The sequence below is a fragment of the Dendropsophus ebraccatus genome, chromosome 1 (assembly GCF_027789765.1).
Source record: "Dendropsophus ebraccatus isolate aDenEbr1 chromosome 1, aDenEbr1.pat, whole genome shotgun sequence".
Taxonomy (NCBI): Eukaryota; Metazoa; Chordata; class Amphibia; order Anura; family Hylidae; genus Dendropsophus; species Dendropsophus ebraccatus.
The window spans coordinates 126,417,458-126,441,360 of NC_091454.1; the positions used below are offsets into that span (position 1 = coordinate 126,417,458).

General features: G+C 39.9%; 1 protein-coding gene across 2 annotated transcripts in view; it reads left to right on the plus strand.

Annotated features, from left to right (window-relative positions):
- Positions 1-23,903, plus strand: part of FRMD4A (FERM domain containing 4A) — a 318,619-nt gene that overhangs the window by 71,047 nt on the left and 223,669 nt on the right. The window contains exon 1 of one of the 2 annotated variants that reach the window (XM_069978535.1): positions 5,460-5,833. The exons of the other annotated variant lie outside the window; for it this stretch is intronic. Within the exon in view, the coding sequence (XP_069834636.1) occupies positions 5,711-5,833 (123 nt within the window). The 5' untranslated portion in view covers positions 5,460-5,710. Of the gene's footprint in view, positions 1-5,459; positions 5,834-23,903 lie in introns of those variants that run through there. 2 annotated transcript variants of the gene reach the window in all.

The window sequence follows — 23,903 nt, forward strand, 5'->3', positions numbered from 1 at the left end:
TATACAAGTCTAGGCATTGATATTGTATTGTTATATGCGCGCCATAAACGAATAATGCCAGACGTAGTTGTTTTTGGCCAGTGTAAATGTAGTTCACAATATCTTATTTCAATGTCAGCCAAAACAGTTTGATCCAAAATCAACACCTACAAATCCAAGTACTGTTATTTTCATTTAAAACTCAACCTCTGACCACCTTAAAATGCTTGAATGCTCAAACAAAAATAAAGTTACCTTAATACTCAGCATTAACCCTTGACACTCATTAGTCTCTGGAGTTATATATAATGGTTTGTACTTTCTTACAGCACTATGGAACTTTAATCTTCTCACTTTTTGCATATGATGTATTCCCTTTTTCAGCTTATTCTTGAATTTTTTAGGTATTCTAAAAAAAAAAAAGGCACAAGAGTGTCAAAAACAGTGGAGCTTCAAAGCTATCTGCATCAAGCTAGTGTTGCAGCACACAGCGAACTCACAGTTTCATATTACAGACCTATAGGCACTCTGTGTATGGTTGTATGATGCCTCTGATGCCATTGGTAACAAAAAAGAGATTTATATTGCAGTGAACAGGACTTTATTTTTGCCTGTAAATACATCAATTCAGAGCAATACAAAACATGCTTGGTAGTATCAGGCCTTCAGTGTATAATACAGAGCATAAACTAATAGGACTATTATGCAGAGCCTTTGGTTACGCTACATAACACATTCTGATCTATTCTTGAGTAGCACAATTCCCTTGTGTTAGAACACACATAGAACTGTATTACTGATATTCTTAGGACCTCTAAGGCCAATGAATCTATAGTTGTTTTCTTGTTATGCTGGTATAACTACGTAGTTCCCAAACTCAGTTGTATTTTTATACATTTGTTTTTGTTACAGGAATATAGTTACAGTAATGATCTAATGGGAACCTACCTAATCCATTTCACTCCACTTATATGAACATCACAGCCACTTTTCCTCTGTATTGATAGAACACATATGTTGTATCTAACAGGGAAGATTTGATAAGCAACATAGATCCAAATTCTGCCTCAGACTGCACAAAGTTATGTCTTTTGGACACTTTTTACAAGTATCTCCACCATTTTAGGAAGTGTAAAAAAAGCTGGGGTTAAAAGGAGTAAAAGGTGCCAAATTTGTTAAAAGTTATCCCATTTAATGGTGCAAAAGATTGACTGACTGAAATGTAGGGCTAGTAAATTGTGCCAGATTTATAAAACCACATGCAGCATTTTCGATACATTTGGCAGAATTTGCTTGATTTTTATCGCCTTGTAAACTGATTTTAGGTATCAGTTAACAGGTATCAAGTACACGGTTTTAGGAAATTATTGTAGAAGCAGTTCTCTCTTATATATGATAAAGGTACAGCTAAGGGGAACCTTTGCTTTAAATCTTGATGTTCTGGATAGTCTAATCGTCCACATAGACTTTAGACCAAAGTTGGCCAAACGTACCAACTTCAGCAGCGCCGACTGTCTAAACTGTATGGTAGTCTCTCGACTCTTCCCCACCTGATGATGTTAATGAAGAGGAAGATCAGGCATATTGAATTTGAACTGCCCAACCCTATTGTTCTTGAGATAGATAATCTGCTACCAGGGGAGTCTGGTAGAGGCTTACTGTACCTTTCTTTTTTCCATGGAGGACATATGAACATTTGACTGTGTCAAACATTTATGTATATGGAGAAAACAGGAGCGATAACTGTGATAACTTATATCTATTGGAATACACATTGGGAGCTGTCAGTAGAAATCAGGGTCGGTCTTTAGGTCGGTCTTACCTGCCATTTGGTGCCCAGAGCTTTGGAAATGCAAGCAGCTTTATTCCCTAGTTGGTTATTTGTCAATCATGTGAATGCACTTAAACCTTTAGGTACATTATGGTATGGTTATACTATGTGGTAACCCATAGGGGGAGGCATTAATAAAAGATTAAGCATAGGTTAGCATCCAACCCCTTGGTACAAAAAAAAACAAATAGAATAAATATCAACATTTCCAAAAGGTTCTACAGTTCTAGAATATACCTTAAATCAATATAATGATACAAGTAAGGTCCATTGTAACATTTTCTCTGGGGTCAAACTGTGAAATGGCCTTTACAGTGTTACTTCCATTCTACAGAAAATCTATGGTTTGCCTGAGTCTTCCTATTGACCAGCTAGAAGCAGTGGGGTGATCATGTTACTGTAGTGAGGCCAGGGCTGCAGGGAAGCATTACCTAAACAAAACATATGGGCCATAATTGATTCACACGGCTCCATTGAGCTTTGTAGGTATTTCCCCGGAGGGACATTTAGTTCCTGTGAACACAGAGATGGATTGCTGAGCTGAAGACATGACCAAAGGGAAGAGAAAAAAGGTCAGGCCGGCTGAAACGTTTACCTGAAAAGTTCCTGGATATCCATGATATATATATTGATATTTTAGGAAAGATGCAATTATTGTATAGTAAAATGTTATAATAAATCTTAACCTATAATAATTCACCATTTTCAAGAATTCTTATTTCTTTCAAAGAGTTTTTGTTTGGAACCCAGAGAGTGAAACTGCACAAGTTTTCCTGTAAACCTGTGTGACTGTTGGCTGACAGATTGTCATCACATGCGTCCTACGACTTGCATAGTATCACCCCAAAAACTGTCTTGGTCATGTCCAAATAACACAGGTGCAAGATGCTTTACATGATACACTGGGCAAAATAGCCAAGAACAGGACAGTTCTTCATGTTTCTATTCACTTAACCAAATATCTTGATCTAAACCTTGGTTGGGCTACGTGCACACTGCGAAAGAGACCGGCCGTTTCATGACTTGAGTACCGACCGGATGATCTTTCCGGCTGCAGTGTTCTGATGTGGGCGCATCAGCGCGCACCCGCATCATAACCTCCCAACGCACACAATGAAGCAAGCGGCCGGAGCCGCTCGCTTCATCGTGTGAACTGACATGGGTTTCTACAGCCGCAATTCACTGAATTGCGGCCGCAGAAAACTGACATGTCAGTTCTTTGCGGTGCCGTATGGGAGCCCAGCTGGAGTGTATACGATGTGTGAACATTTTACGTAGTGTGAACATAGCCTAATTGTGAAAATGTAGCACACACTACAAAACAAATGTAAAATTTGCAGAGATATCATAAAAGATAACTAAATATTACATATCATTAAATGGAATCTGTGGAGTATGAAAAAAAAGTAGTACTACTACTGTTGTTGTCACCAATATAAAAATAAAATCAAATGGGACATAACAGAGAATGTCCTTTCTTTCCTAGTGAAAAAGATTCTTTATAAAATCATTGCTGTTCACATTCCTGAATCATTACGCCACCACTGTGTCCCCTAACATGAAATGTTCTAAGTATCTTCTGGCAGACTGGAGACCCTCATGCATTGTGCTGTGTTCAGAGGAATTAGAGTAGACTCTAGTATCATTAAAGGGGGTTATCCATTCTTATGGCAGCTTTCTCCCAGAAACAGCTCTTGTACTCAGTTTGGGTGTGGGTTTTGCAGCTCAGGTCTATTGAAATTAATTGAGCTTAATTGTAATACCACACAGAGGTGTGGTGCTGTTTTAGCCAGGAAGTAGTTGTGCTTTTTCTAATCCTGGATAATCCATTTAATTTCCTAGATCTTACTTTTGTTTGAGAAAATCAGTTACATGGATTGACCATAACTTGAAAGCAGTTTTCAACTTAAAACTAACTTGTCCCCATCCACAAGATAGGAGAAAAATAAGATGGGGGGGGGGGTCTAACCTCCGTATGCCTGGCAATCTCCAGAACAGCCCCCAACTCGTTTATTTTGAATGCAGACACCAGTAAGGCACACTCTCTCAAGTGGCTCCATAGAAAATGAATAGAGCCGCAGGAGAAGGCCGAGTTCAACACTCTTACTGGCGGCTCCTTAGAGAATGAATAGAGCCGCGAGTCACATGCCACACCCAAGGCTGTATTCAAAACAAAGGAGCTCTGGGCTGATTTGGAGATCAACGGGGGGTAGAGAAGTCAAACCCTCTGCAATCTCTTACTTTTGCTGAGGATAGGGACAAGTTAGTTTTAAGTGGAAAACCCCTTTAAGATGAAGTGAATAATGCTGCGTTTACACAGAGAGATAATTTGCCCAATTGATCGTTTAATGATTTTGAAGCAACAATTTGGTTTTTATAACAATCAGCGTTTAGACGAATAAATTAGAAAAATAGTTAGAAAAATCGTTAGAAAATTCCTTAGAAAAATTTGTTTGAAAAATCGTTATTGCGATCGTTTTAAGATCGCTTAAGCCTATCTCACACATAGGGTAAATCGGTGAAAGACTGTTTACACAAAGCGATCTACAAATTTTTAGCGAGCGACCAACGACAATTTGAGAACATGTTGAAAGATTAAAATGAACGATTTCTCGCTCGTCGCTTGATCATTTGCTGTGTTTACATGAGCCGATTATCGCTCAAATTCGATCGTTATCACAAAAATTTGAACGATAATCATTCTGTGTAAACGCAGCATTACATTATGGTATTACAATATCACCTGTCAGGGATGGAGTCAGACAATCTCTAGAATGGCAGGTCTCGTGGGGTGTTTGCATTTAACCACCAAAAAGTCACTTTTGAACAATACTGCAACTTTTACACATAACCCATTTGTCATAGTAAATCTGGATGTGTGTGTCTCCCTTACATTACTTTACTCTCTGCCACCCATGTGCATCTGAGGTATCAAAGTATATCCCTTCAGGCTCCACTTTACACAGCAGAGCTCCCATGATCAGCAGAAACACAAGTCAGAATAGTTGCCAAATAACTTTACAGTAAGCTGAAGGTGGAAACATCTTTAGTCTTCCCAAAGTAATGTCACTGCATACAGCTGGACATTCACAAGGAGGGTTGATAAAATGCGTAAGGTTCAGAATAGTATTTTTATATGTCAGACATAGTCTCTCTTCATGTTCAAAATTAACTTCTTACTTACTAAAAAATGCAAATCTTTCCATCTGTTTATCAAAATAAGACACAGGCTGTGCCAGTTCCCTCAATAGGCTGAATGAAGCAATTCATGGAGATGGAAGCCAGTGGTCACTTTGATGAATTTAAGGGAATCAAAGCCTATTTTGGGAAATTTAAGTTCTAATCTAATAACAGAGGAAAAAATGAGGGTGTAAATTTCCCTTATCTAAAACACTGTTCTCTTTTTGTTTGTGGCTCTACAAGGAAATTTCAATCATCGCACAAAGGATTATTCATGATGTAGCTATGTGAATTGGCCCTGCATTGATCACATCCCAATTCTGCCTTGTCTTACAATACTTTCCAGTGTGTGCAGACATTAATGAAAGGTCAGGACCAAGCAGTAAAAGGGAGAAAGAGTCAAAAAGTGGAAACATATAAATATCAGTCACAGAGGAACATGCCTTATTCTGTTCCAGTCCCTGGTCCCAGCTGTGTCACTATCCAGCTGCAATGTACGCACTCAACTTCAGAATCCTTCCCAGCTAAACTTGGAACAATAATTTTGGGATCGGCCTCACAACACCATACAAATATCAGCTCATAGGAAACTGTACGCCTGCTGCAGCATTGAGGATCTGCTTCACACTGCAGCCGCAATCCCTGTTCTCATGTGCCCAGAACAGACAATTGATATTATTGGGATACAACAATTTATTGAACCCTAAAATAAACTATTGGATGCACAGTAATTTGTATAGTATTTTTTTTTACAAGTTATCTTTGTTGCATCTGAAAATGACTCTTGCAGCCAAACTGGAAGATATTGAAGTGACACTGGAGCATCTGGTGATGGATATGTTTGTAAGTTTTTAGTTATTTTGTGTTGTATATAATGGATTATTTATACAGTAGGTATTATGTAAAGTGAACTACTATGTATATGAATGTAGTGAGGTGAGATATTGGCTTTTGTGGTGCATTGTGAAATACTGTGATTTAACACTGTTAGGGAAGTATGAATACAGTATTAATACTGTGTATTGTTATACAGGATGTTTATGAACATTCACCCATTCTCATTCTCAACCATTCTACTATCATTCTCTAAAAGCATGTTAATTATTTTAGAGGCCAATAATAATAATAATAATAATAATAATAAATATATTTTATTGATTACTAATCAAAAAGTAGGTACTCAAAAAGTAGGTACTGCAGAACTGTGGCTCTTTCAATGATTTCCCTGATTAGTGGTGTTCACAGCCACCCACATGTGCCTGCACCATTCACTTGACTGGAGCTGTCCAGTTATTACTATGCAGGAAAAGATTATGAAAGTCCTGCAGTGTTGGATCAGCGCTGATGTCTTTTTATCCTCAAGATTGAGGAATATTTCAAAGATCAGATTCTTATCCAGCATAAAGTAACACAATATCATAACACCATTTTATGATATGGAATTCTCCTTTAATAGTTAAGAAATTTAGTATTTATCATGTGAGGTTTAATGTTATATTTACCATCATGTTATATTAAAGGTGACGTCTGGCGAAAATTTTTAATTAAGTATTGTATTGTCCCCCAAAAGTTATACAAATCACCAATATAGACTTTTTACGGGGAATGCTTATGAAGTGCTTTTTTCCCTGCACTTACTTCTGCATCACGGCTTCACTTCCTGGATAAAATGATGATGTCACGACCCGACTCCCAGAGCTGTGCGGGCTGTGGCTGCTGGAGAGGATGATAACAGAGGGACACTGAGGGACACAGTGCACTGGAGGGACACTGAGCCTCCCCTTGCTATCATCCTCTCCAGCAGCCACAGCGCACACAGCTCTGGGAGTTGGGTTGTGACATCACCATTTTATCCAGGAAGTAGTAAGTGCAGGGAAAAACTCTTTATAAGCATTTCACGTAATAAGTGTTTATTAGTGATTTGTATAACTTTTGGGGGGCAATACAATACTTTAATAAAAATTTATGCCAGACTTCTCCTTTAAAATCTAGCTATTTTTAAAATCTAGCAGGGTCAGGGGAAATTTGATCAGGAGTATGAACTTACCTCTCCTTGTGCCCATGCTGAACATTGGGACAGGACCCCCGCCAGAAGGTATTTTCCCTCAAGTTGTGATGATGTCCATGAGCCTGTCCCGACTGATGGACTGGCCGCTCAGCCAGTCAGTGACTGGAGCGGCCAGGCCATCAGCCGGGTAATGACGTGTCAGCACTGGAGATCCCGGAGCCTGGCAGGGGTTCTGAGGTCGGTCCCGCTGCTCACTGTGGGCATGGCAAGAGGTAAGTTCATACTCCTGATCTAATTTCTCCCAGCCTGCTGCCAGATTTTAATAACGGACTTCTCCTTCAAGTATCATGTCTAAGAAAAATAACGCAATATGTTAGCATTAGAGGTGAGCAAATATACAGAAACATTCACCTACTCCTAATTTTTCCAAGTGTTGCAATTCCCTGGAGAACAAATCAACAGCTGATTCACTAGATTCAGATTTGGCAAATCTTTGTATAGTGTAGAGATTTACTCCTCTCTAGTTATGCCTCCATTCTTTGGCATTGTCCTGGTACTTTAGTTGAGTAGGGACCTCTGCTGGTCAGACTTGGCAAAAAAGAAAGGAAAAACTGATTCTCTTCAGCTTTAAAACCATCCAAATCTTTATTACAATGTAAGAAAAAAATGATTAAGAACCCGGGGGCTGGGGTTTGAAATGCATCAATGATTTAATTTGAATACATAATAAAGATTTGGATTGTTTTAGAGCTGAAGAGAATAGTTTTTTCCTTTTCTATATGGTAACCCCGGAGCCCAGGGGCGTCTCTTACGTGCTCAAGACTTAATGGCCTAAAACCAGAAAGCACTACATTTTGGATTTCCAGGAGTGCTGACGGCAATTTGTGATTACTAATCTTTCTAAAATCTACAGCCTCTCTAGCATAGCCCCTCTCCACCTACACCTCTGTACCTCTTTGTTCCAGCGCCAATGTTCTTTTTGTGTAGGTGCTGCCTTTTGGGGCAGTTAGTTCGAATAGAAATATGCAAATGAATTCCTTTAGTGCACTGGGGTGTTCCTCAACCAATCAGTGCACCATTCCGCCCGCCCACCCGCTGCATGTGCAGGAACGGCAGCCTATCTCTGTACAGGTACAACAACGAGACCTGGCCACTTATGCATAGCTGAATATGCCTAACTAGACACGGTGCACTCAGGGGGCTAAGAACGCCCCCCCCCCCCCCCCCCGTTCGCTAAAGGAACTACTTTCTGCCTAACAGCAATTAACACGTAAGCCTTAGTACGTCATTGTGTGTTGAGTTTACATTGTATTATCCTAACAAAATACATCATACATGAAATGAAAAATAAATATCAAGATCAGAGTAGAACCGGGCACTACCAGGAAATTATCAGTGAAACTGTTTTATCACTAACACCACTGTATTGCATAACCCTGAGATATATGCCATTCAGTATCCTACATAGAGTTATAAATACTAAGAAAGATTTCTGCAGCATTGCAGCACAAATGATTGGCTTGGGTTTACAACCCATCTTGTATTACTGCAGATATTTCCAATATAAACACCTATTTAAATCCATACTGGCTTTGTCTGGCTCAATAAATTGAAATATGAGACTAAAAAAGCATTATTTCAAGGTGTTATTCCAAAAAAAGATGTTTGTGATATGACACAGCTTAGGCCAGTGGGTATTTAGCAGCTGGAACCCCCAAAATCCTAGTGGATGCTAAGTAAATACTTTGGACGCTAAGTAAATACTTTTCTTATGGTTAACCTTCATTTTAGGCTATGTCTTCTGTTGGCCTTTTTAGACATAATTTGCATATTACACCTGTATCTTGGTGCCAAAATGACTGCCATCCAAAAAGGCAGAAGTAAAATAGCCAAGAAAAGACATTGTGGAAACATAACCTTAGGATGTGAAGCATTATGTATAATTGGATCTATTATATACATTTATTTGCTGAATAACTTTTTCTTGTATAATTTTACCCTTTTTGCCCAGAAGAAAAGTCTTGGTTTCTGTTGGTTGCTTATGTGTATGTTGTCCTTAGTGTAATGTAACCTAGGTTAATTCTAAAAAAGCAGGAATTTCTGTTCTGCTTGAAGCATATATTAGCAATGAATATATTCCAATGCATTTCAAGGTCAAACATATTAATACACAACCAGTCAATTCTGTTACATTGTATACATTGATTTAAAAAAATAAATAAATAAAACAAATATATTATACCCACTGTACTAACATATTTTTAGGTTTCTGTCCCAGATAAGCTCTATTTTATGTAATATACCACAAGTTATCTACTTCAATGATGGTAACAAATCATTCTGCCTGCAGATCTGATATCCATCACATGGAGTTAATGCTAGCTGTAAAAAGTAGAGCATGTCTGCACACCTGCTGCCATACTGATAGCTCCTTCCCTCCAGTTTGGACAAGAGCTCGGTTGGCTCTCCCAGCATCCTTGTGATGATATAGAAGTCAGGGCATTGTCTGTGACATTTCTAATTAGGTGTACTCCGTTGTGAAAGTCCTGTAGAGAAAACTTTCCCTCGGACAGTACATAAGGAATAGAATCAGGTGTTAAGACATAATTTTTTTCTATTTCCTATATGAAATAAATATAATAACATGAAATCATGAAACACATGTATGGAGGTAAATCTATCCCTATTTCCTAATGCGTTCATTAAAAGAACGACATTTATTATGCTTTTTGTGATTAGTATTCTTAAAGGGAACCAATCAGCCCGTTTGGGCTGATATGGTTCCCCTGAGCATTGTATAAAGCACCTGGAGCAGCCCCGACACGTACCGGCCGCGGCTCGTGACTAGATACGAGTGGGGAAGTAGTCATGGTGGGCGGCTCCCCGCTTGTATCTAGTCACTGCGCTCTGCCTGTCAGCGCGCTCGGTGGGATGATTGACAGGCAGAGAGGCCAGTAACGGGCCTCTCTGCCTGTCAATCATCCCCTCTGAGCGCGCAGATAGGCAGAGCGCAGTGACTAGATACGAGCAGGGAGCCGCCCACTAATACTACTTCCCCGCTCGTATCTAGTCACGAGCCGGGGAATAAAAGTCATTTTCTCCGTTATAAAGCACCTGCTGCGGCCGCGGCCGGTACGTGCCGAGGCCGCTCCAGGTGCTTTATACAATGCTCAAGGGAACCATATCAGCTCAAATGGGCTGATTGGTTCCCTTTAAGTACATTTAAAATAATCAAGTTTATAGGGAAAAAAAGTATATGGACATCATTATCAAACAACGGACTCCTAAGGTTATGTTCACACAACCTTTTCTGTGACTGCCATTAATAATGATCATGATGATTATTTACGGTTGTCATTATAAAATAGCGGCTGTTATTTTGCCTAAAAGGATGTTGTGGAAACATAGCCTTAAAGTGTCACTGTCGTTATAACGTTCTAAATCAACAGAAGATGTGATATAAAGCAAGTTTGCAATTTACATTCAATATTTTTTTTAGTCATCATAGCAAACAAGGCACTTCATGTTTTCTGAATCTTTTTTTTGTTAAAGAGTCAAAAAACAGGAAGTCCTGTGTTCCCCAGGCCATCTGCACTCACAGAGAGAAGGCAGTCATGAGATTGATGGACACATTGAGACGTGCCTCTCTGTACTGGCCGGAATTCCTGTGTTTAGTTTGTTTTTTTAACCAGCACAAATCAGAAAATCTGCCTTTAGGAGACTGGACCTGGATTTCTGGTAAGTTCAGCTTTGTTTTACAGCATAACAACAACAAAAAATATAATGAATGTAAGTTACAAAATTGCTTTATTTCACATCTACTGTTGATTTAGATTTTGAAAGTTATAACGACAGTTACACTTTAACAAATCAAACTTGAGGAGTGGGGGCGCTGCCTACAAGAGCTTACAATCTAGCCAGAGTCTAAAAATTACCCTAGATTATGTCCAACTGACAGCATTTCATACTGATATAATAAGCAGCACATTTAGGTGTTGGTCTAAGATCGCAGTTTTCCACAAGCGTACCACCAATTTTATCTTCAACGGAGCACTGCTATGGGCATTTGTATACATACCCTTCATTGTAAAGCACAATTAACTAATCCAGTGTTTCCTAACCCCAGTCCCAAGGACCGCCAGCAGGTCCCATACAAAGGACACCTGTGGTGATACCAGATGCACTGACTATAATTATATCACCTGTGAAATACTAGGGAAATCTTCAAAGAATGACCCGTTGGTGGTCCTTGAGGACTGGAGTTGGGGAACACAGAAATAATCTACTAGTTATAAGAAGAATGTTGAAAAAAGACAACCCCTTTGTGGAGGGATGCCACCCAAATGATAACTTCAGTAAAGGTAACATTATAGATTAGCATACAAATTACACAATAAAAAAAAAATCTCTGGCTTTATCATTACAGCACAACGCACAACTGTACAGTTCCCCTGCTCCCAGCATCTTATCACAGATGTTGCCCGGGCGAGGGAGAGTGCGTTACAGGCATTTCACAAGAATGCAGCCTTAGTTGGCCTATTTATGAACCAGTATTCGAATGGCCAATATTTTTTAGATGCAACTTTTTTTACCTGCCTGTTTTGAGTATTCACCAAAAAGTTCACATAAGCTGGGGTTAGCACCCAATTTATAATTTGTGATTTTTTTAAAATGTCACACAAACAGGTGCAGGCCTACATCTGGTCATTACCAGGTGAATATACTTTTCAATGCAATTTTTGCAACTTGTTTTGCGACTTTTTACTTAGATACATTCTCTAGGGCAGAGCTTTAATGTCCCCATAGTATTTTGGTTATTTAGCCAAAAATAGGATATTTAGCCAAAAACACAGAAAAAGGTGCAAGTCTTTCTGTTATGGTTTTTGTCTGTATCGGTTCTACTTCTGCTTGTGTTTGTGTGGGCAAATATGGGGCAAAATACAGTGTGTGAACCCAGCCATAGTTGTCTGTCAAATAAGTTAGACTATGCTGGGCCACTACTATGTATGGGAACATTTTTTGTGATATATATGGCTTGAAAACTAGACTCTAGACATTAAAGGTTTTCTCAGGCTTTCTAAGCAGCATCTGTAGTTAATTTTGAGTAATAAAATGGCTGGCAGACAAAATATGTATGTTGTTTGGAGGATGGAAACTAAATAAACATAGACAATCAGTGAGTATAACAAAGGCATCGTAATGAGAAGCAGGACAGGACATGGGGAAAATTGCGCAGAACGGAACACAGCCTGTGGTCACCGTCAGCTATCGTGGACAGAAGTGCTGGAAAGTTTTGAAAGCAGGGGTGGAAAGCAATTACTGGGGACACTAAGGTCTTTGTACAAGCGGAAAGATATTTGGCAAAATATTATTTGGACTTTGTACTTCTAAAACCTGCCGCTTATGTAACAAGTGTGTGGCTGTGACTGACTTGTAAAACCACACATTCTTTTTTCCTGTTCTAACAACTTGTGTGTTCCTTAATTTGTGACCACATAATTGGACCACCAAGTTCCACAGAGACCTCTGCGGTTCCTGATGTTTATTTTCTTGTTCCTATAGGTTTTTTAAATCTCTTAAACATGTATGTCTTTCCAGGGATGTCACCCTAAAATAAATAGTGACGGACATATAATATCTGAAGAGGTAGTAGGCAGCAAGGATGTCCAGTATGTGCAGTATTTGTGTGCCCAAGGGCACCCAGATCTGTGTTGTGATTATATTGCAGAGTCACATGACTAGAATGGTGATATGGTGATAGCATTTATGTGACCATCTGGGTGTTATTCTGACTGGACTGTGCTGTTGTAGAAGAGCAGCCCTGAGCACTTCCTGCTCTGAGCCTGTTCTTTCAAATCAGTTTTACAGTTACATGGAACATTATCAATATACCAGTGTTGCAGTCTTGTGGTTGTGAAACATCAGAACTGAACTCTGGGTGTCCTGGCCCTCATCTGTAACAATGATTCTTAGGGTTGTTACAAGAAACTAGACTGAAATTGCCTCCTTGCCTCCCCTCTTATATGAAATAAAAAGTTACTCTGTGTGTGTATGTGTATATATATATATATATATATATATATATATATATATATAACTACCGTTCAAAAGTTTGGGGTCACCCAAACAATTTTATGTTTTCCATGAAAAGTCACACTTCTTCACCACCATACGTTGTGAAAGGAATAGAAAATAGAGTCAAGACATTGACAAGGTTAGAAATAATGATTTGTATTTGAAATTACATTGTTTTTATATCAAACTTTCCTTTCGTCAAAGAATCCACCTTTTGCAGCAATTACAGCATTGCACACCTTTGGCATTCTAGCTGTTAATCTGTTGAGGTAAGCTGGAGAAATTGCACCCCACGCTTCTAGAAGCAGCTCCCACAAGTTGGATTGGTTGGATGGGCACTTCTGGCGTACCATACGGTCAAGCTGCTCCCACAACAGCTCAATGGGGTTCAGATCTGGTGACTGCGCTGGCCACTCCATTACCTATGATAGAATACCAGCTGGCTGCTTCTGCTGTAAATAGTTCTTGCACAATTTGGAGGTGTGTTTAGGGTCATTGTCCTGTTGTAGGATGAAATTGGCTCCAATCAAGTGCTGTCCACTGGGTATGGCATGGCGTTGCAAAATTGAGTGATACCCTTCCTTAATCTCCCACCTTACCAGCACCAAAGCAACCCCAGACCATCACATTACCTCCACCATGCTTAACAGATGGCGTCAGGCATTCTTCCGGCATCTTTTCATTTGTTCTGCGTCTCACAAACGTTCTTCTTTGTGATCCAAACACCTCAAACTTGGATTCATCCGTCCACAACACTTCTTTACAGTCTTCCTCTGTCCAATGTCTGTGTTCTTTTGCCCAACTTAATCTTTTTCTTTTATTGGCCAGTCTCAGATATGTCTTTTTCTTTGCCACTGTGCCCTGAAGCCCAAAATCCCGCAGCCGCCTCTTCACTGTAGATGTTGACACTGGTGTTTTGCGGGTACTATTTAATGAAGATGCCAGTTGGGGACCTGTGAGGCGTCTGTTTCTCAAACAAGAGACTCTAATGTGCTTAGTTATGCAACGTGGCCTCCCACTTCTTTTTCTACTCTGGTTAGAGCCTGTTTGTGCTTTCCTCTGAAGGGAATAGTACACACCGTTGTAGAAAATCTTCAATTTCTTAGCAATTTCTTGCATTGAATAGCCTTCATTTCTAAGAACAAGAATAGACTGTCAAGTTTTCTGGCCATTTTGAGCGTTTAATTGACCTCACAAATGTGATGCTCCAGAAACACAATCTGCTCAAAGGAAGGTCAGTTTTGTAGCTTCTGTAACGAGCAAGACTGTTTTCAGATGTGTGAACATGATTGCACAAGGGTTTTCTAATCATCAATTAGCCTTCTGAGCCAATGAGCAAACACATTGTACCATTAGAACACTGGAGTGATAGTTGCTGGAAATGGGCCTCTATACACCTATGCAGATATTGCACCAAAAACCAGACATTTGCAGCTAGAATAGTCATTTACCACATTAGCAATGTATAGAGTGTATTTCTTTAAAGTTAGAACTAGTTTAAAGTTATCTTCATTGAAAAGTACAGTGCTTTTCCTTCAAAAATAAGGACATTTCAATGTGACCCCAAACTTTTGAATGGTAGTATATATATATATATATATATATATATATATATATATATATAGACATAGTGCGGGTTGGCAGTCCCCATGAATGTAAGAATGTGACAATGCATACAATCTACATATTGCCACCCACCATAGGTGACACTGGATTTTTTTGAAGATTTGGGATTTGAACAAATAAAATAATACTTCCACAACAGAAGTAGATTACAGTAGAAAGGGAAAATATAAAGGGAGGACTTAAACTTCACTTTTTTTCTTGATCCACTAATGGCTTTGTGTCAACAACTTCAGTGGCAATTGTACAAAAAACTGTGTGTGTGTGTGTAACACCCCTTAACAGCAACTGCATATGTAAAGCCACCATGTTTAGATGCATTTATTCTACATTTGTTATTTTTAGAATAATTGGCTCCACATTTGGTTTAACATTCGCCTCACCTCAGCTGTACAACTGTTGTATGCAGGAGAATGTATTTTTTATTATGTAGTAGAATCCTGTGATGGAGTACGCTAGTTTATTGTGACCTTCCTGCTAGGTTTTAGCATGCAGCTTTTTTTTTCATTCATTCTGTTCTATTGAGTTATGATGTAATTAGACATAGGAAAAAGCACTGGTTAATATAAAGTAATTAACACCTACAGGGGGCTATAGAGTCATATTTCACCACCATTACTGCATATAGTGATACCTATTCAGCGTTATTTATCTATTCAAACATAAAAAAAATATAATTGTTAATTTTTTTTTTTTTTTTTGTTCATTGCCATAGAGTATAAGGTTTAAAATATTAATTTGAGTCTCTTTGGGAGACAGCTACCTTTGAGTGTCTGGAAGATAATTTGGGACAGGGCTGCCAAGACGTCCATATGTGTGACATATAAAGAGAACCAATATAAAATAATGTACTTCTGGTACTATACTCCTGAGGCCTTACATGCCATGAACCCAACAATCCCCAACATATGTTGGAGGTGTCAGCAAACCCTAGGGTCCCTTCCACATATTTACTGGACATGCCCGACTATCACCTCCTACTGGCTAATGGTCAAAGGTTTACTTGGAGAGGTCTCGGGACTGGACATCCCGTTAGACCCAGTCTTTTACCTATTTAATGTAACCTCGCTCAAGGTGAGACGTACTACCTTAAAATTGCTGCTCCATGTTCTCACGGCTGCCAGATGTTTAATCGCAAAGTATTGGAAACGCACTGCTCCCCCGACTAAGGAGGACCTCTGCGCTCGTATTTTAGACGTGAGAAACATGGAGCAACTGCCGGCTATGCTTGACAACAAAGTGGACCACTTCAAAAAGGTTTGGCGCTTATGGGATGTATACTGGCAAGAGAGAAATGTTGCTCACCCTCCGCCGTCCCGGGGCCATCAGCCTTAAAAACCAAAAGGTCGAACCTCCCTTTCCTGATCCCCTTTTGTCATACACCCCCCCCCCCCCTCGTGTCTGTCTTGTCTGGTCTTAGTCTGTCCCCCCTCACCTCATTTATTATGGTTTCTATGGAAACATAGGGCAATGCCTATGTTTACTGCTATTATGTTAAATAAGGTCTTCTGAATCCATTTACTTACGCTATGCAATATATTGTGATATTCCTGTCATTGCGGCTGCGATCCGCTGTTCTTACTGGATTTGCTAGTTTCTCTGAGTTCTCTGAAAATATTAATTTGAGAAGTAATGTTCAGGTTGTAGTTAAAGGGCAAGTCTTGAACCTCTGATTTGCAAATTGCAATAGCAGTGAAGTAGAAGACGTTTTTTCCTAGTGTTAATAGCTTCCTGGATCATTAATAAAAAGCAAAAACTATAGGCATATGACATTACCATTAAGTTTGTCCATGTGCACAAACCTATGGTTACAGGGCAGCATATTTGCCACCTACACTCTTAGCTTCAGTAGGAAAGAGAGGTTAAGGCCACAACTATGTCCAATCTCACTTAGCAAACATCTCTTAAAAAAAACAAAAAAAAATAGGGTAACAAAAAATTCTGTTTATACCTCTAGTTCCTGTTGGATTTGACTGAGGCATTGGCAAAAAAATGGTACTACTGTGGAGTATCCATAATGCATTAAAAGAAAGGAAAGGTGATAGGGGTGATACAATAGGAGTAGTATTTGGGGGGAGGGGCAGCTTTGATCTCTGAAGAGTGTTAAAAGTATGTGTTTTATATATATATATATATATATATATATATATATATTTATATAGATATATATATATATATATATATATATATATATATATATATATAGATAGATAGATAGATAGATAGATAGATAGATAGATAAATATAATATATCAGTATAGTTTAGAAATGACTGAGTAGAATATTAAGTTTCAGGCTATGCCTGGCTTTTTTTGGAAGCTCAATACAATATATGCTTTTTGAGCCATTTTTTTAACTTTTTGACAGCCGGTGGCACAGTCCTTTTTTTTGAATCACCTCCTGGTTCTTGCGTATGGCAATGGTCTTTTCCCTAGCACCGGCCCGCCCCGGAGCACTGAGGGCACTGTGATGAATCCCCCTTCCCTCTGTGATGCAGTTCCATTGATTCTAATGGAGCCGCATCACAAAGGGGATATCATCACACAGGGGGCCTTCGGGCCTGTCCCCAGTGCTCTGTGGCGGGTCAGTGCCGGAAATAGACCAGCACGTATTTCGAAAAAAAGGACTGCGCCACCAGCATCTCCGCTTTGTACTTCATGGTACACGTTACTTTAAAGAAAAGTCAAATTGTAGTGTATATGTGGTCCTCCTGACTTTCCTCTGATGGCAGGTGTCAGGGGAAAAGGATCAGCAAGTTAGATTTCCACATGTCTGATCCTATGTCGATGCAAGGGGTATGCCACTGCTGAAGACATTGAGCGGCTGCCGATCCCCAGTGAAAAAGATATGCCTGCTTAGCCAAACCTTTGGTAAACTGTTATATTATGTTATGCACAGCTTTTTTTCCTATTTTTAAAGACATTTCTTCCTCCCCAGTATATTAGCATATCATCTATGGAAACACAAAAGGTCTATTATTAGTCACTAGTCATTTACTTATGTTGACGGCAGAGCATAAATTCAAAATCTGCATCTGTGTTTAGAAATATGATGAATGTCAATTTAAAATGACTAGTAAATTGATGATAGGCAATTATAATGTAGACCTGTGTATATTATGGTTGTTTCCTGGCTGCTGGCAAATCCCATATTTCCCCTGTGAAGATCCTAATGGTGTGCCATAAAGATTTATTACTATAAAGACTAATTTTGCTCATGTTTCTCTGCGTTTAATATTGGTAGAAAAGTGGGTCATTTAATCAATTTGGGGGGAATAATAGTGAAGTGATGACTAATGCTAATGAAATGCTGCGCTCATATGTGGATCACCGCGGATTTCAGTCTGACAATCTCTCCAGGTAGCCGCATTCATTCCCCTTCAAGAACTAGTCTGTCAGGCGTGCACCTAATGCAGATAAAGTTTTATCCTCTGCAAAGCAGGAACAGCAAATTGCAAAGTAGGGGTAACCTAAATGCACACCATAGTATAATGTATGATGACATCTCTAGTAGACTTGGGATGAGCCCAACAGCATACTGTACAAAGGATGAATTTACAAAGTGCAGCAAATGTGTTTTGAAACTGAGTAAAAGCTTTCTTGCTGCTGGCTAGCTTTACTATACATTAAATGCAAAAGTCTTTAAGGTCATCAATGGAAAATGCACTAGGCATTTGAAAGAACACATTTTTCTTTTTATGCACTCCTTTTTGTTATATTCTATAAATACGAGTGTATTGTAATGCTCCAGGATTGCCACACAACACAGAATCTAGTCTTCAACTGCATATAGAATATCAGCATCCAGTATTGACCAGCTAACTGACACAATAATGCAATGCACAACTTATACTCTCAATACAATCCTTTGCTCCAATAGGACTACAGATAGCAGACTGTGCTAACACTACAGCCAAACAATATAGTGTGCCCACACTGCTGCCATCTTGCAGCTATTCCCTACTGTTGTTTCCATGAAGGGAATTATAGTGCCAGCATAGTAATAACATTACCACCACATTGCGTATACCACTGGAATCATCACACAGAGCTTCTTACAATGTTGCACTAGCCACATAGCAGTATCCATAATACCATAATAGCAGTATCCATAAGGTCCTATTGACATAGGATAGTTACACACAGGTGCTGCGGCCATAATGTATGTTACTGCGGCCATAATGTCCAATAAAATACTCCAGTCACAGCAGTACACATACAGATTTGATGCCACATTGCCTCTACAGTGCATTTACAGTATCTGCAAGCAATTGGGGGAACAAGAGCAGGGAAGACACAGATCCAAAGAGCTTACACACTATAAGAAAATAGGGAGGTCACAAGAGAAGTGCCCTGATTACAAGAGCTTACAATCTGCAAGGAAATAGAGGAGATACAAGAGGAGGGATAGCACTGCTCAGAAGAGCTTACAATCTATGAGGAAATAGGAGTGTGGTGACCACAATGGGTTACAATAGATAGCATGGTGCAGAGATAGTTGGGTGCAGTAGTGTGTTTTATACAGTATGTCACTTGGCATGGTGGCAATGCTAGCATAGTGTCCCTAGTGTACCACACACACCTTTTACAATGAGCTGTTTCAGTGATACTAAGTGCCTGTCATTAGCTATTATACCCAATCAGCATCAGTTGTATCTGCCGCGAGAAGATACGGTAACCTTAGATATGACCATGCCAGGTGAGTTTCATGCATGAGCTCTATTCTGATTGAGTTGGGCTCGTGCACTGAGTTTACCTGGCATAGTTGTATCCACTGTTCTCATCTACCCATGGAAGGTACAAAGGATGCCTATTGGGTAAAAGTAACTAATGACAGGTACACTTTAAGGGTGATTAAAGACACATTAGTGGGAATGTTACTTGGTTTCTGTGGATTACAGATCTACTTAAAAGGAGTCCAATTAAAATAGCTACAAGTATCTTCATAGTGTGGCTGGCTGTGGTTAAGAAGTAAACATTGTACTCCCAGAAGAATTTTGCAGATCTGTCACATAATATCCATAGGGAGCATACAGGGCCTTGATCACTGACCATCTTTTACCAGAGTTCTGACCAAGAATTGCCATGGGGCCCTTGAGCAAGCTATCAAGCCCTGGAATAGAAGTAGAATGATGTAGAAAGTAGAACTTTTACTAAAATAGGGAGGACACAAGAAGAGTCAGGCCACTGCACACAAGAGCTGACAATCTTTAAGGAAAAAGGAAATACACAAGAGCGCCCTTTTCATAAGAGCTTACAATCTATAAAGAAATAAGGATGGCACAGGAGCTAAAAGTTGTAGAACAGAGTTGTACAATAGTCAAGCCATTTTTATGGTCCTTCTTTTGTTACAAAAACACACCACATTACAGATTTGTGGTTTTCTGAAACAAAGGCAGTAATCTGGGTCTGTCTCAGAGTACAGTATGTGCACAATGGCAAAACCAGTCAGAATGGGGAGCCTGCTGTGAAGCTCCCAGTGTTTTCAGCAGGCACTTTAGAGTAAAACTGCATGGAAAGAACTGACATAATGTCTCCCATTAATGCCAATGGGATATGAAACTGTGTGGTTTTTGATACAGAAATTGGTGCAATCTTTGCATCTAAAACAATAAGGTTGATGGCCATGTGGACATACCCCTACAGTTTGGTGATGGAGCCAGATAATACATGAATAATATCTGTAAACCACATGTGGATTCTGTGCCATATTGTGGTGACCCTGGTTGTATACTGTTATTTTACAATGTTTTGTTTCAGTAATGCAATAAACTCCCTTCCACCTTTTGTGCTTATCTGGGTCAATGACAGGAGTACATATGAGAAGCCTCCTATAGTTATTTCTTCCTTACAAAGCTCCATTAACTTCATATTAACATCTTATGAGTTCTATACAATTATATATCTATTGTATATTACTATATAGTATAAAATTCCACTCAGAAAAAGGCTAAAAATATATTAAGAACTAGAATAATATAGGTAAGTATGCAAAAGACAATTGTATAAACCTGCAATGGGGGGGGCAATTGCACTTATTATAACACGGTCAGTTAAACCCTTAGTATTGAGGAACATTGAGTTCACACTCAGTTCTGTCTCTCCCCTAACTTTCTAAATGCATTATTTCCTGGGATGATCTGTGTGGCTGTCTAGCCAGGGTAATGCGGAAATGTGAAAAAAGACAATAGGACAATAATAAAACACAGGAGAAGGGAATAAAGCAGATCAATAAAAAGAATGTGTAGAGAACAATGCTTTGAGATGAATAGAAAATAACACCACTGAATGTCGTCGAGAAAAAAGTGCGAATGAATGGGCTCAGCTTAGCTGACAATCTATATGACCTTTCTTCTATTGTGGCTGTGTCTAACATATCATGTCACAGCTTTTCTTTCATTAAATAGTTTGTGTTGTTTTCATAGACCTGCAGCTTACACAGTTTAGCCAAATACTAGATCCCTTTATATCAAACCTACTATATAACGTTGTTTATAAGATTATATGTGGAAGATTTTAACAGCCCCCATACACATTAGAGAAAAGTCAGCGAAAGCTGACAGATGAGGCCAGGGGAGAGAAGTACAGAAGGGAGCAGTAGAGATACCTGTGAGGCTATGTTCACACTACGTAAGTCTCCGGACGTAGCACGTTCCGTGAATAAGCGGCCGGAGATTTACGTAGTTTGCGTACAATGGAAAGTATACGATGTACGGCTGCACAGTTCACACTACGTACAAACTTACGCCCGGATCATACGCGGCGCCGTAAAAAATGAACCAGACCATTGTTTGAGGACGAAAATGCCGTAACTTACGCCCGTGGCGTAACATGCGGTCCCGTACGTAGTAGCGATTTCTTCATTTTTCCACTTTTCTTTGCCGATCCAAAAGGTTCTGTAGGGTGTCCGGGGCTAGGTGAAGGTTTCCAAGTAAAAGACCGCTGTCAGATCGCTACATAGGGCGCTCGGGAAGCGTAAGTAGACTACGGGCGTAAGTTCGCGGTCCGTACGTAGCCGGCCGCAACTTGCGTAAATTCCCGGCCGGAGTTTGACACGTATATGTCCGGCCGCGAAAATATGCGGCCAGACATATACGTAGTGTGAACATAGCCTGAAGGTGTATAGTCACCTATATATGATGTTCTACTTGTAGTTATAATGTAAACGCCAATCTTTAGCTTACAGCACATAATTCACAATTATTTTTTGCACTACTTTTTTGCACTATTTGTCTTATGCATCAGAAAAGCTTGCGGTGCAAATGCTGAATGTATATGTATGGTTATATATACCAGCATCAGCATTTTTCATAAAACAGGAAAACATACTTTGCTATTTCTATTCTGAAAGTATTCCCATTGGGCAGTATATGACACTATATGCTATTATGGCGCCATGCTTCACAGCAAGGGCCGGCCTTTGGGGTGTGTGACCTGTGCGATCAAAAATGGAATATCACCCTAGCAGACGGAAGGGGGCTTTAAAGAAGCAGTTCACAAAAAATTATTATTGGCCCCCATGGTATACTCACCGCAGCTGATCGGTGTCCAACGGCGCGGCTTAGTTCTGGTCCCAGTGTGCCGTTCAAATCTGGCGCGCACTCACATCCGCCTCTGCAGTGACTCCTTTTCTTTGTCCTGTGATTATACGCCAGAACTCACACGCTTCAATGCAATCTCTATGGAAGCACGTGACAGCATTTAATTACAGGACAGAGAAGAGGAGTTACTGCAGCGGTTGAAGTGAGCGTGCGCCATGCAGGACCAGAATTAAGCCGCGCGTGGCACACCGATCAGCTGCAGTGAGTATACGTGCCAGCGCATACCGGGGGGGCAGGGCAATACTCATTTTTTGTGAACTGCTTCTTTAAAGACATCTCCTTTTTTACACTATAAGCTCCTCTCCCTTAATGGGCGGGCAGAGCGGCGAGGAGAGGCGGAGAGGAGGCGTGGCCCACTCCCACTCCTAATTTATCATAATATATAGCTGCTCTGGAGGAGGTGCAGATTTCGGTACAGGTCAGCAAGAATTACTAAGAGGTGATATGATTCTGGGAGTGGGGAAAGTCTTTGAATATTTGCAGTGGTTTGTATAAGGCCTCAGAGTATTTTCAGATGGTGCAACTGTGTTTTAGTTATAAAGTGTATTTAAGAGCTACTTAGCAAAAAATGCACTTGGTTTTACCATTATTGACAAGATTCTAGCAAATGCTCCTTTAAGTAATAATGCTGCTGCAATTCAATATAATACCCTGTGCTATAAGGAGACTTATTTCTGTATACAGTGCTAAACCCACAGGAGGGGTAACTGTTGATACCAGGGATCCTTCTCCTATATTCTCAGGATAGTTACCACAGTAAGAAAATGATCCCCAGTAAGACAAAGAGCTGGTACGCTGAAGTATCTTACTCACTGATGCACGGCTATCCTGGGAGGTCTTGAAAAGTCTGCTATACCCAGCTGTTAAGGCCTGGAGCTCGTATTACCCAACCTGGCACTCTCTGATCTGGTTGCGCAGAGGGTTGTCAGATAGTTTGAGAATACTCAAACATGAGTTTGAGTATTCTTTTTCTACAGTCTTCTACACTACAGTTCCAGCAGAGTAAAGTGCTAAATTGGACAAGGCTCCTAGATGGTCCCTACACCTGCACTAAACAAGCTTTACTCCTTCACTACTCTCCACCTCTGTCACCTGCACCTGCTAAGTTCACTGCGGTATTATCTTATATTGCACTAAAGTTTTCCTAAGAAGTCACCTACGTTAAGTGCTGGTCCTATTTTTGTGTTGCCGCACCTACAACTTGGGCTACCCCTTTTCAAGCGCAGTGCCAGTGTCTGGGGGTGGGTCATACCACTCCAGGCCACCGTGACAAGTGCCCAAGTGAACTTGAAAAACACCAAGCCCACCTGCTGTACTAACACCACCACATAGCACCCCGGGCCACAGAAACTGGTTTGGATAATGTCAGGGCTACATTGTCAGTCCTATCCAGACTTAGATAATGGTAAGAAGGGCTGTAAGAATGGTTATGGGAATGATAATGGTAAGAAGTGTTTATTCTTGTGCTTGTTTATTAGACTCTCATTTCATTGCCTAACAATAAAGGTATGACACCCTGACCTAAATTTGTGCTGTGCACAGGCAGTCAGAAGGTGTGGGGTTTACAGATTCTTGCTATGTGAATAATTACAGGGATTGCAGAGATA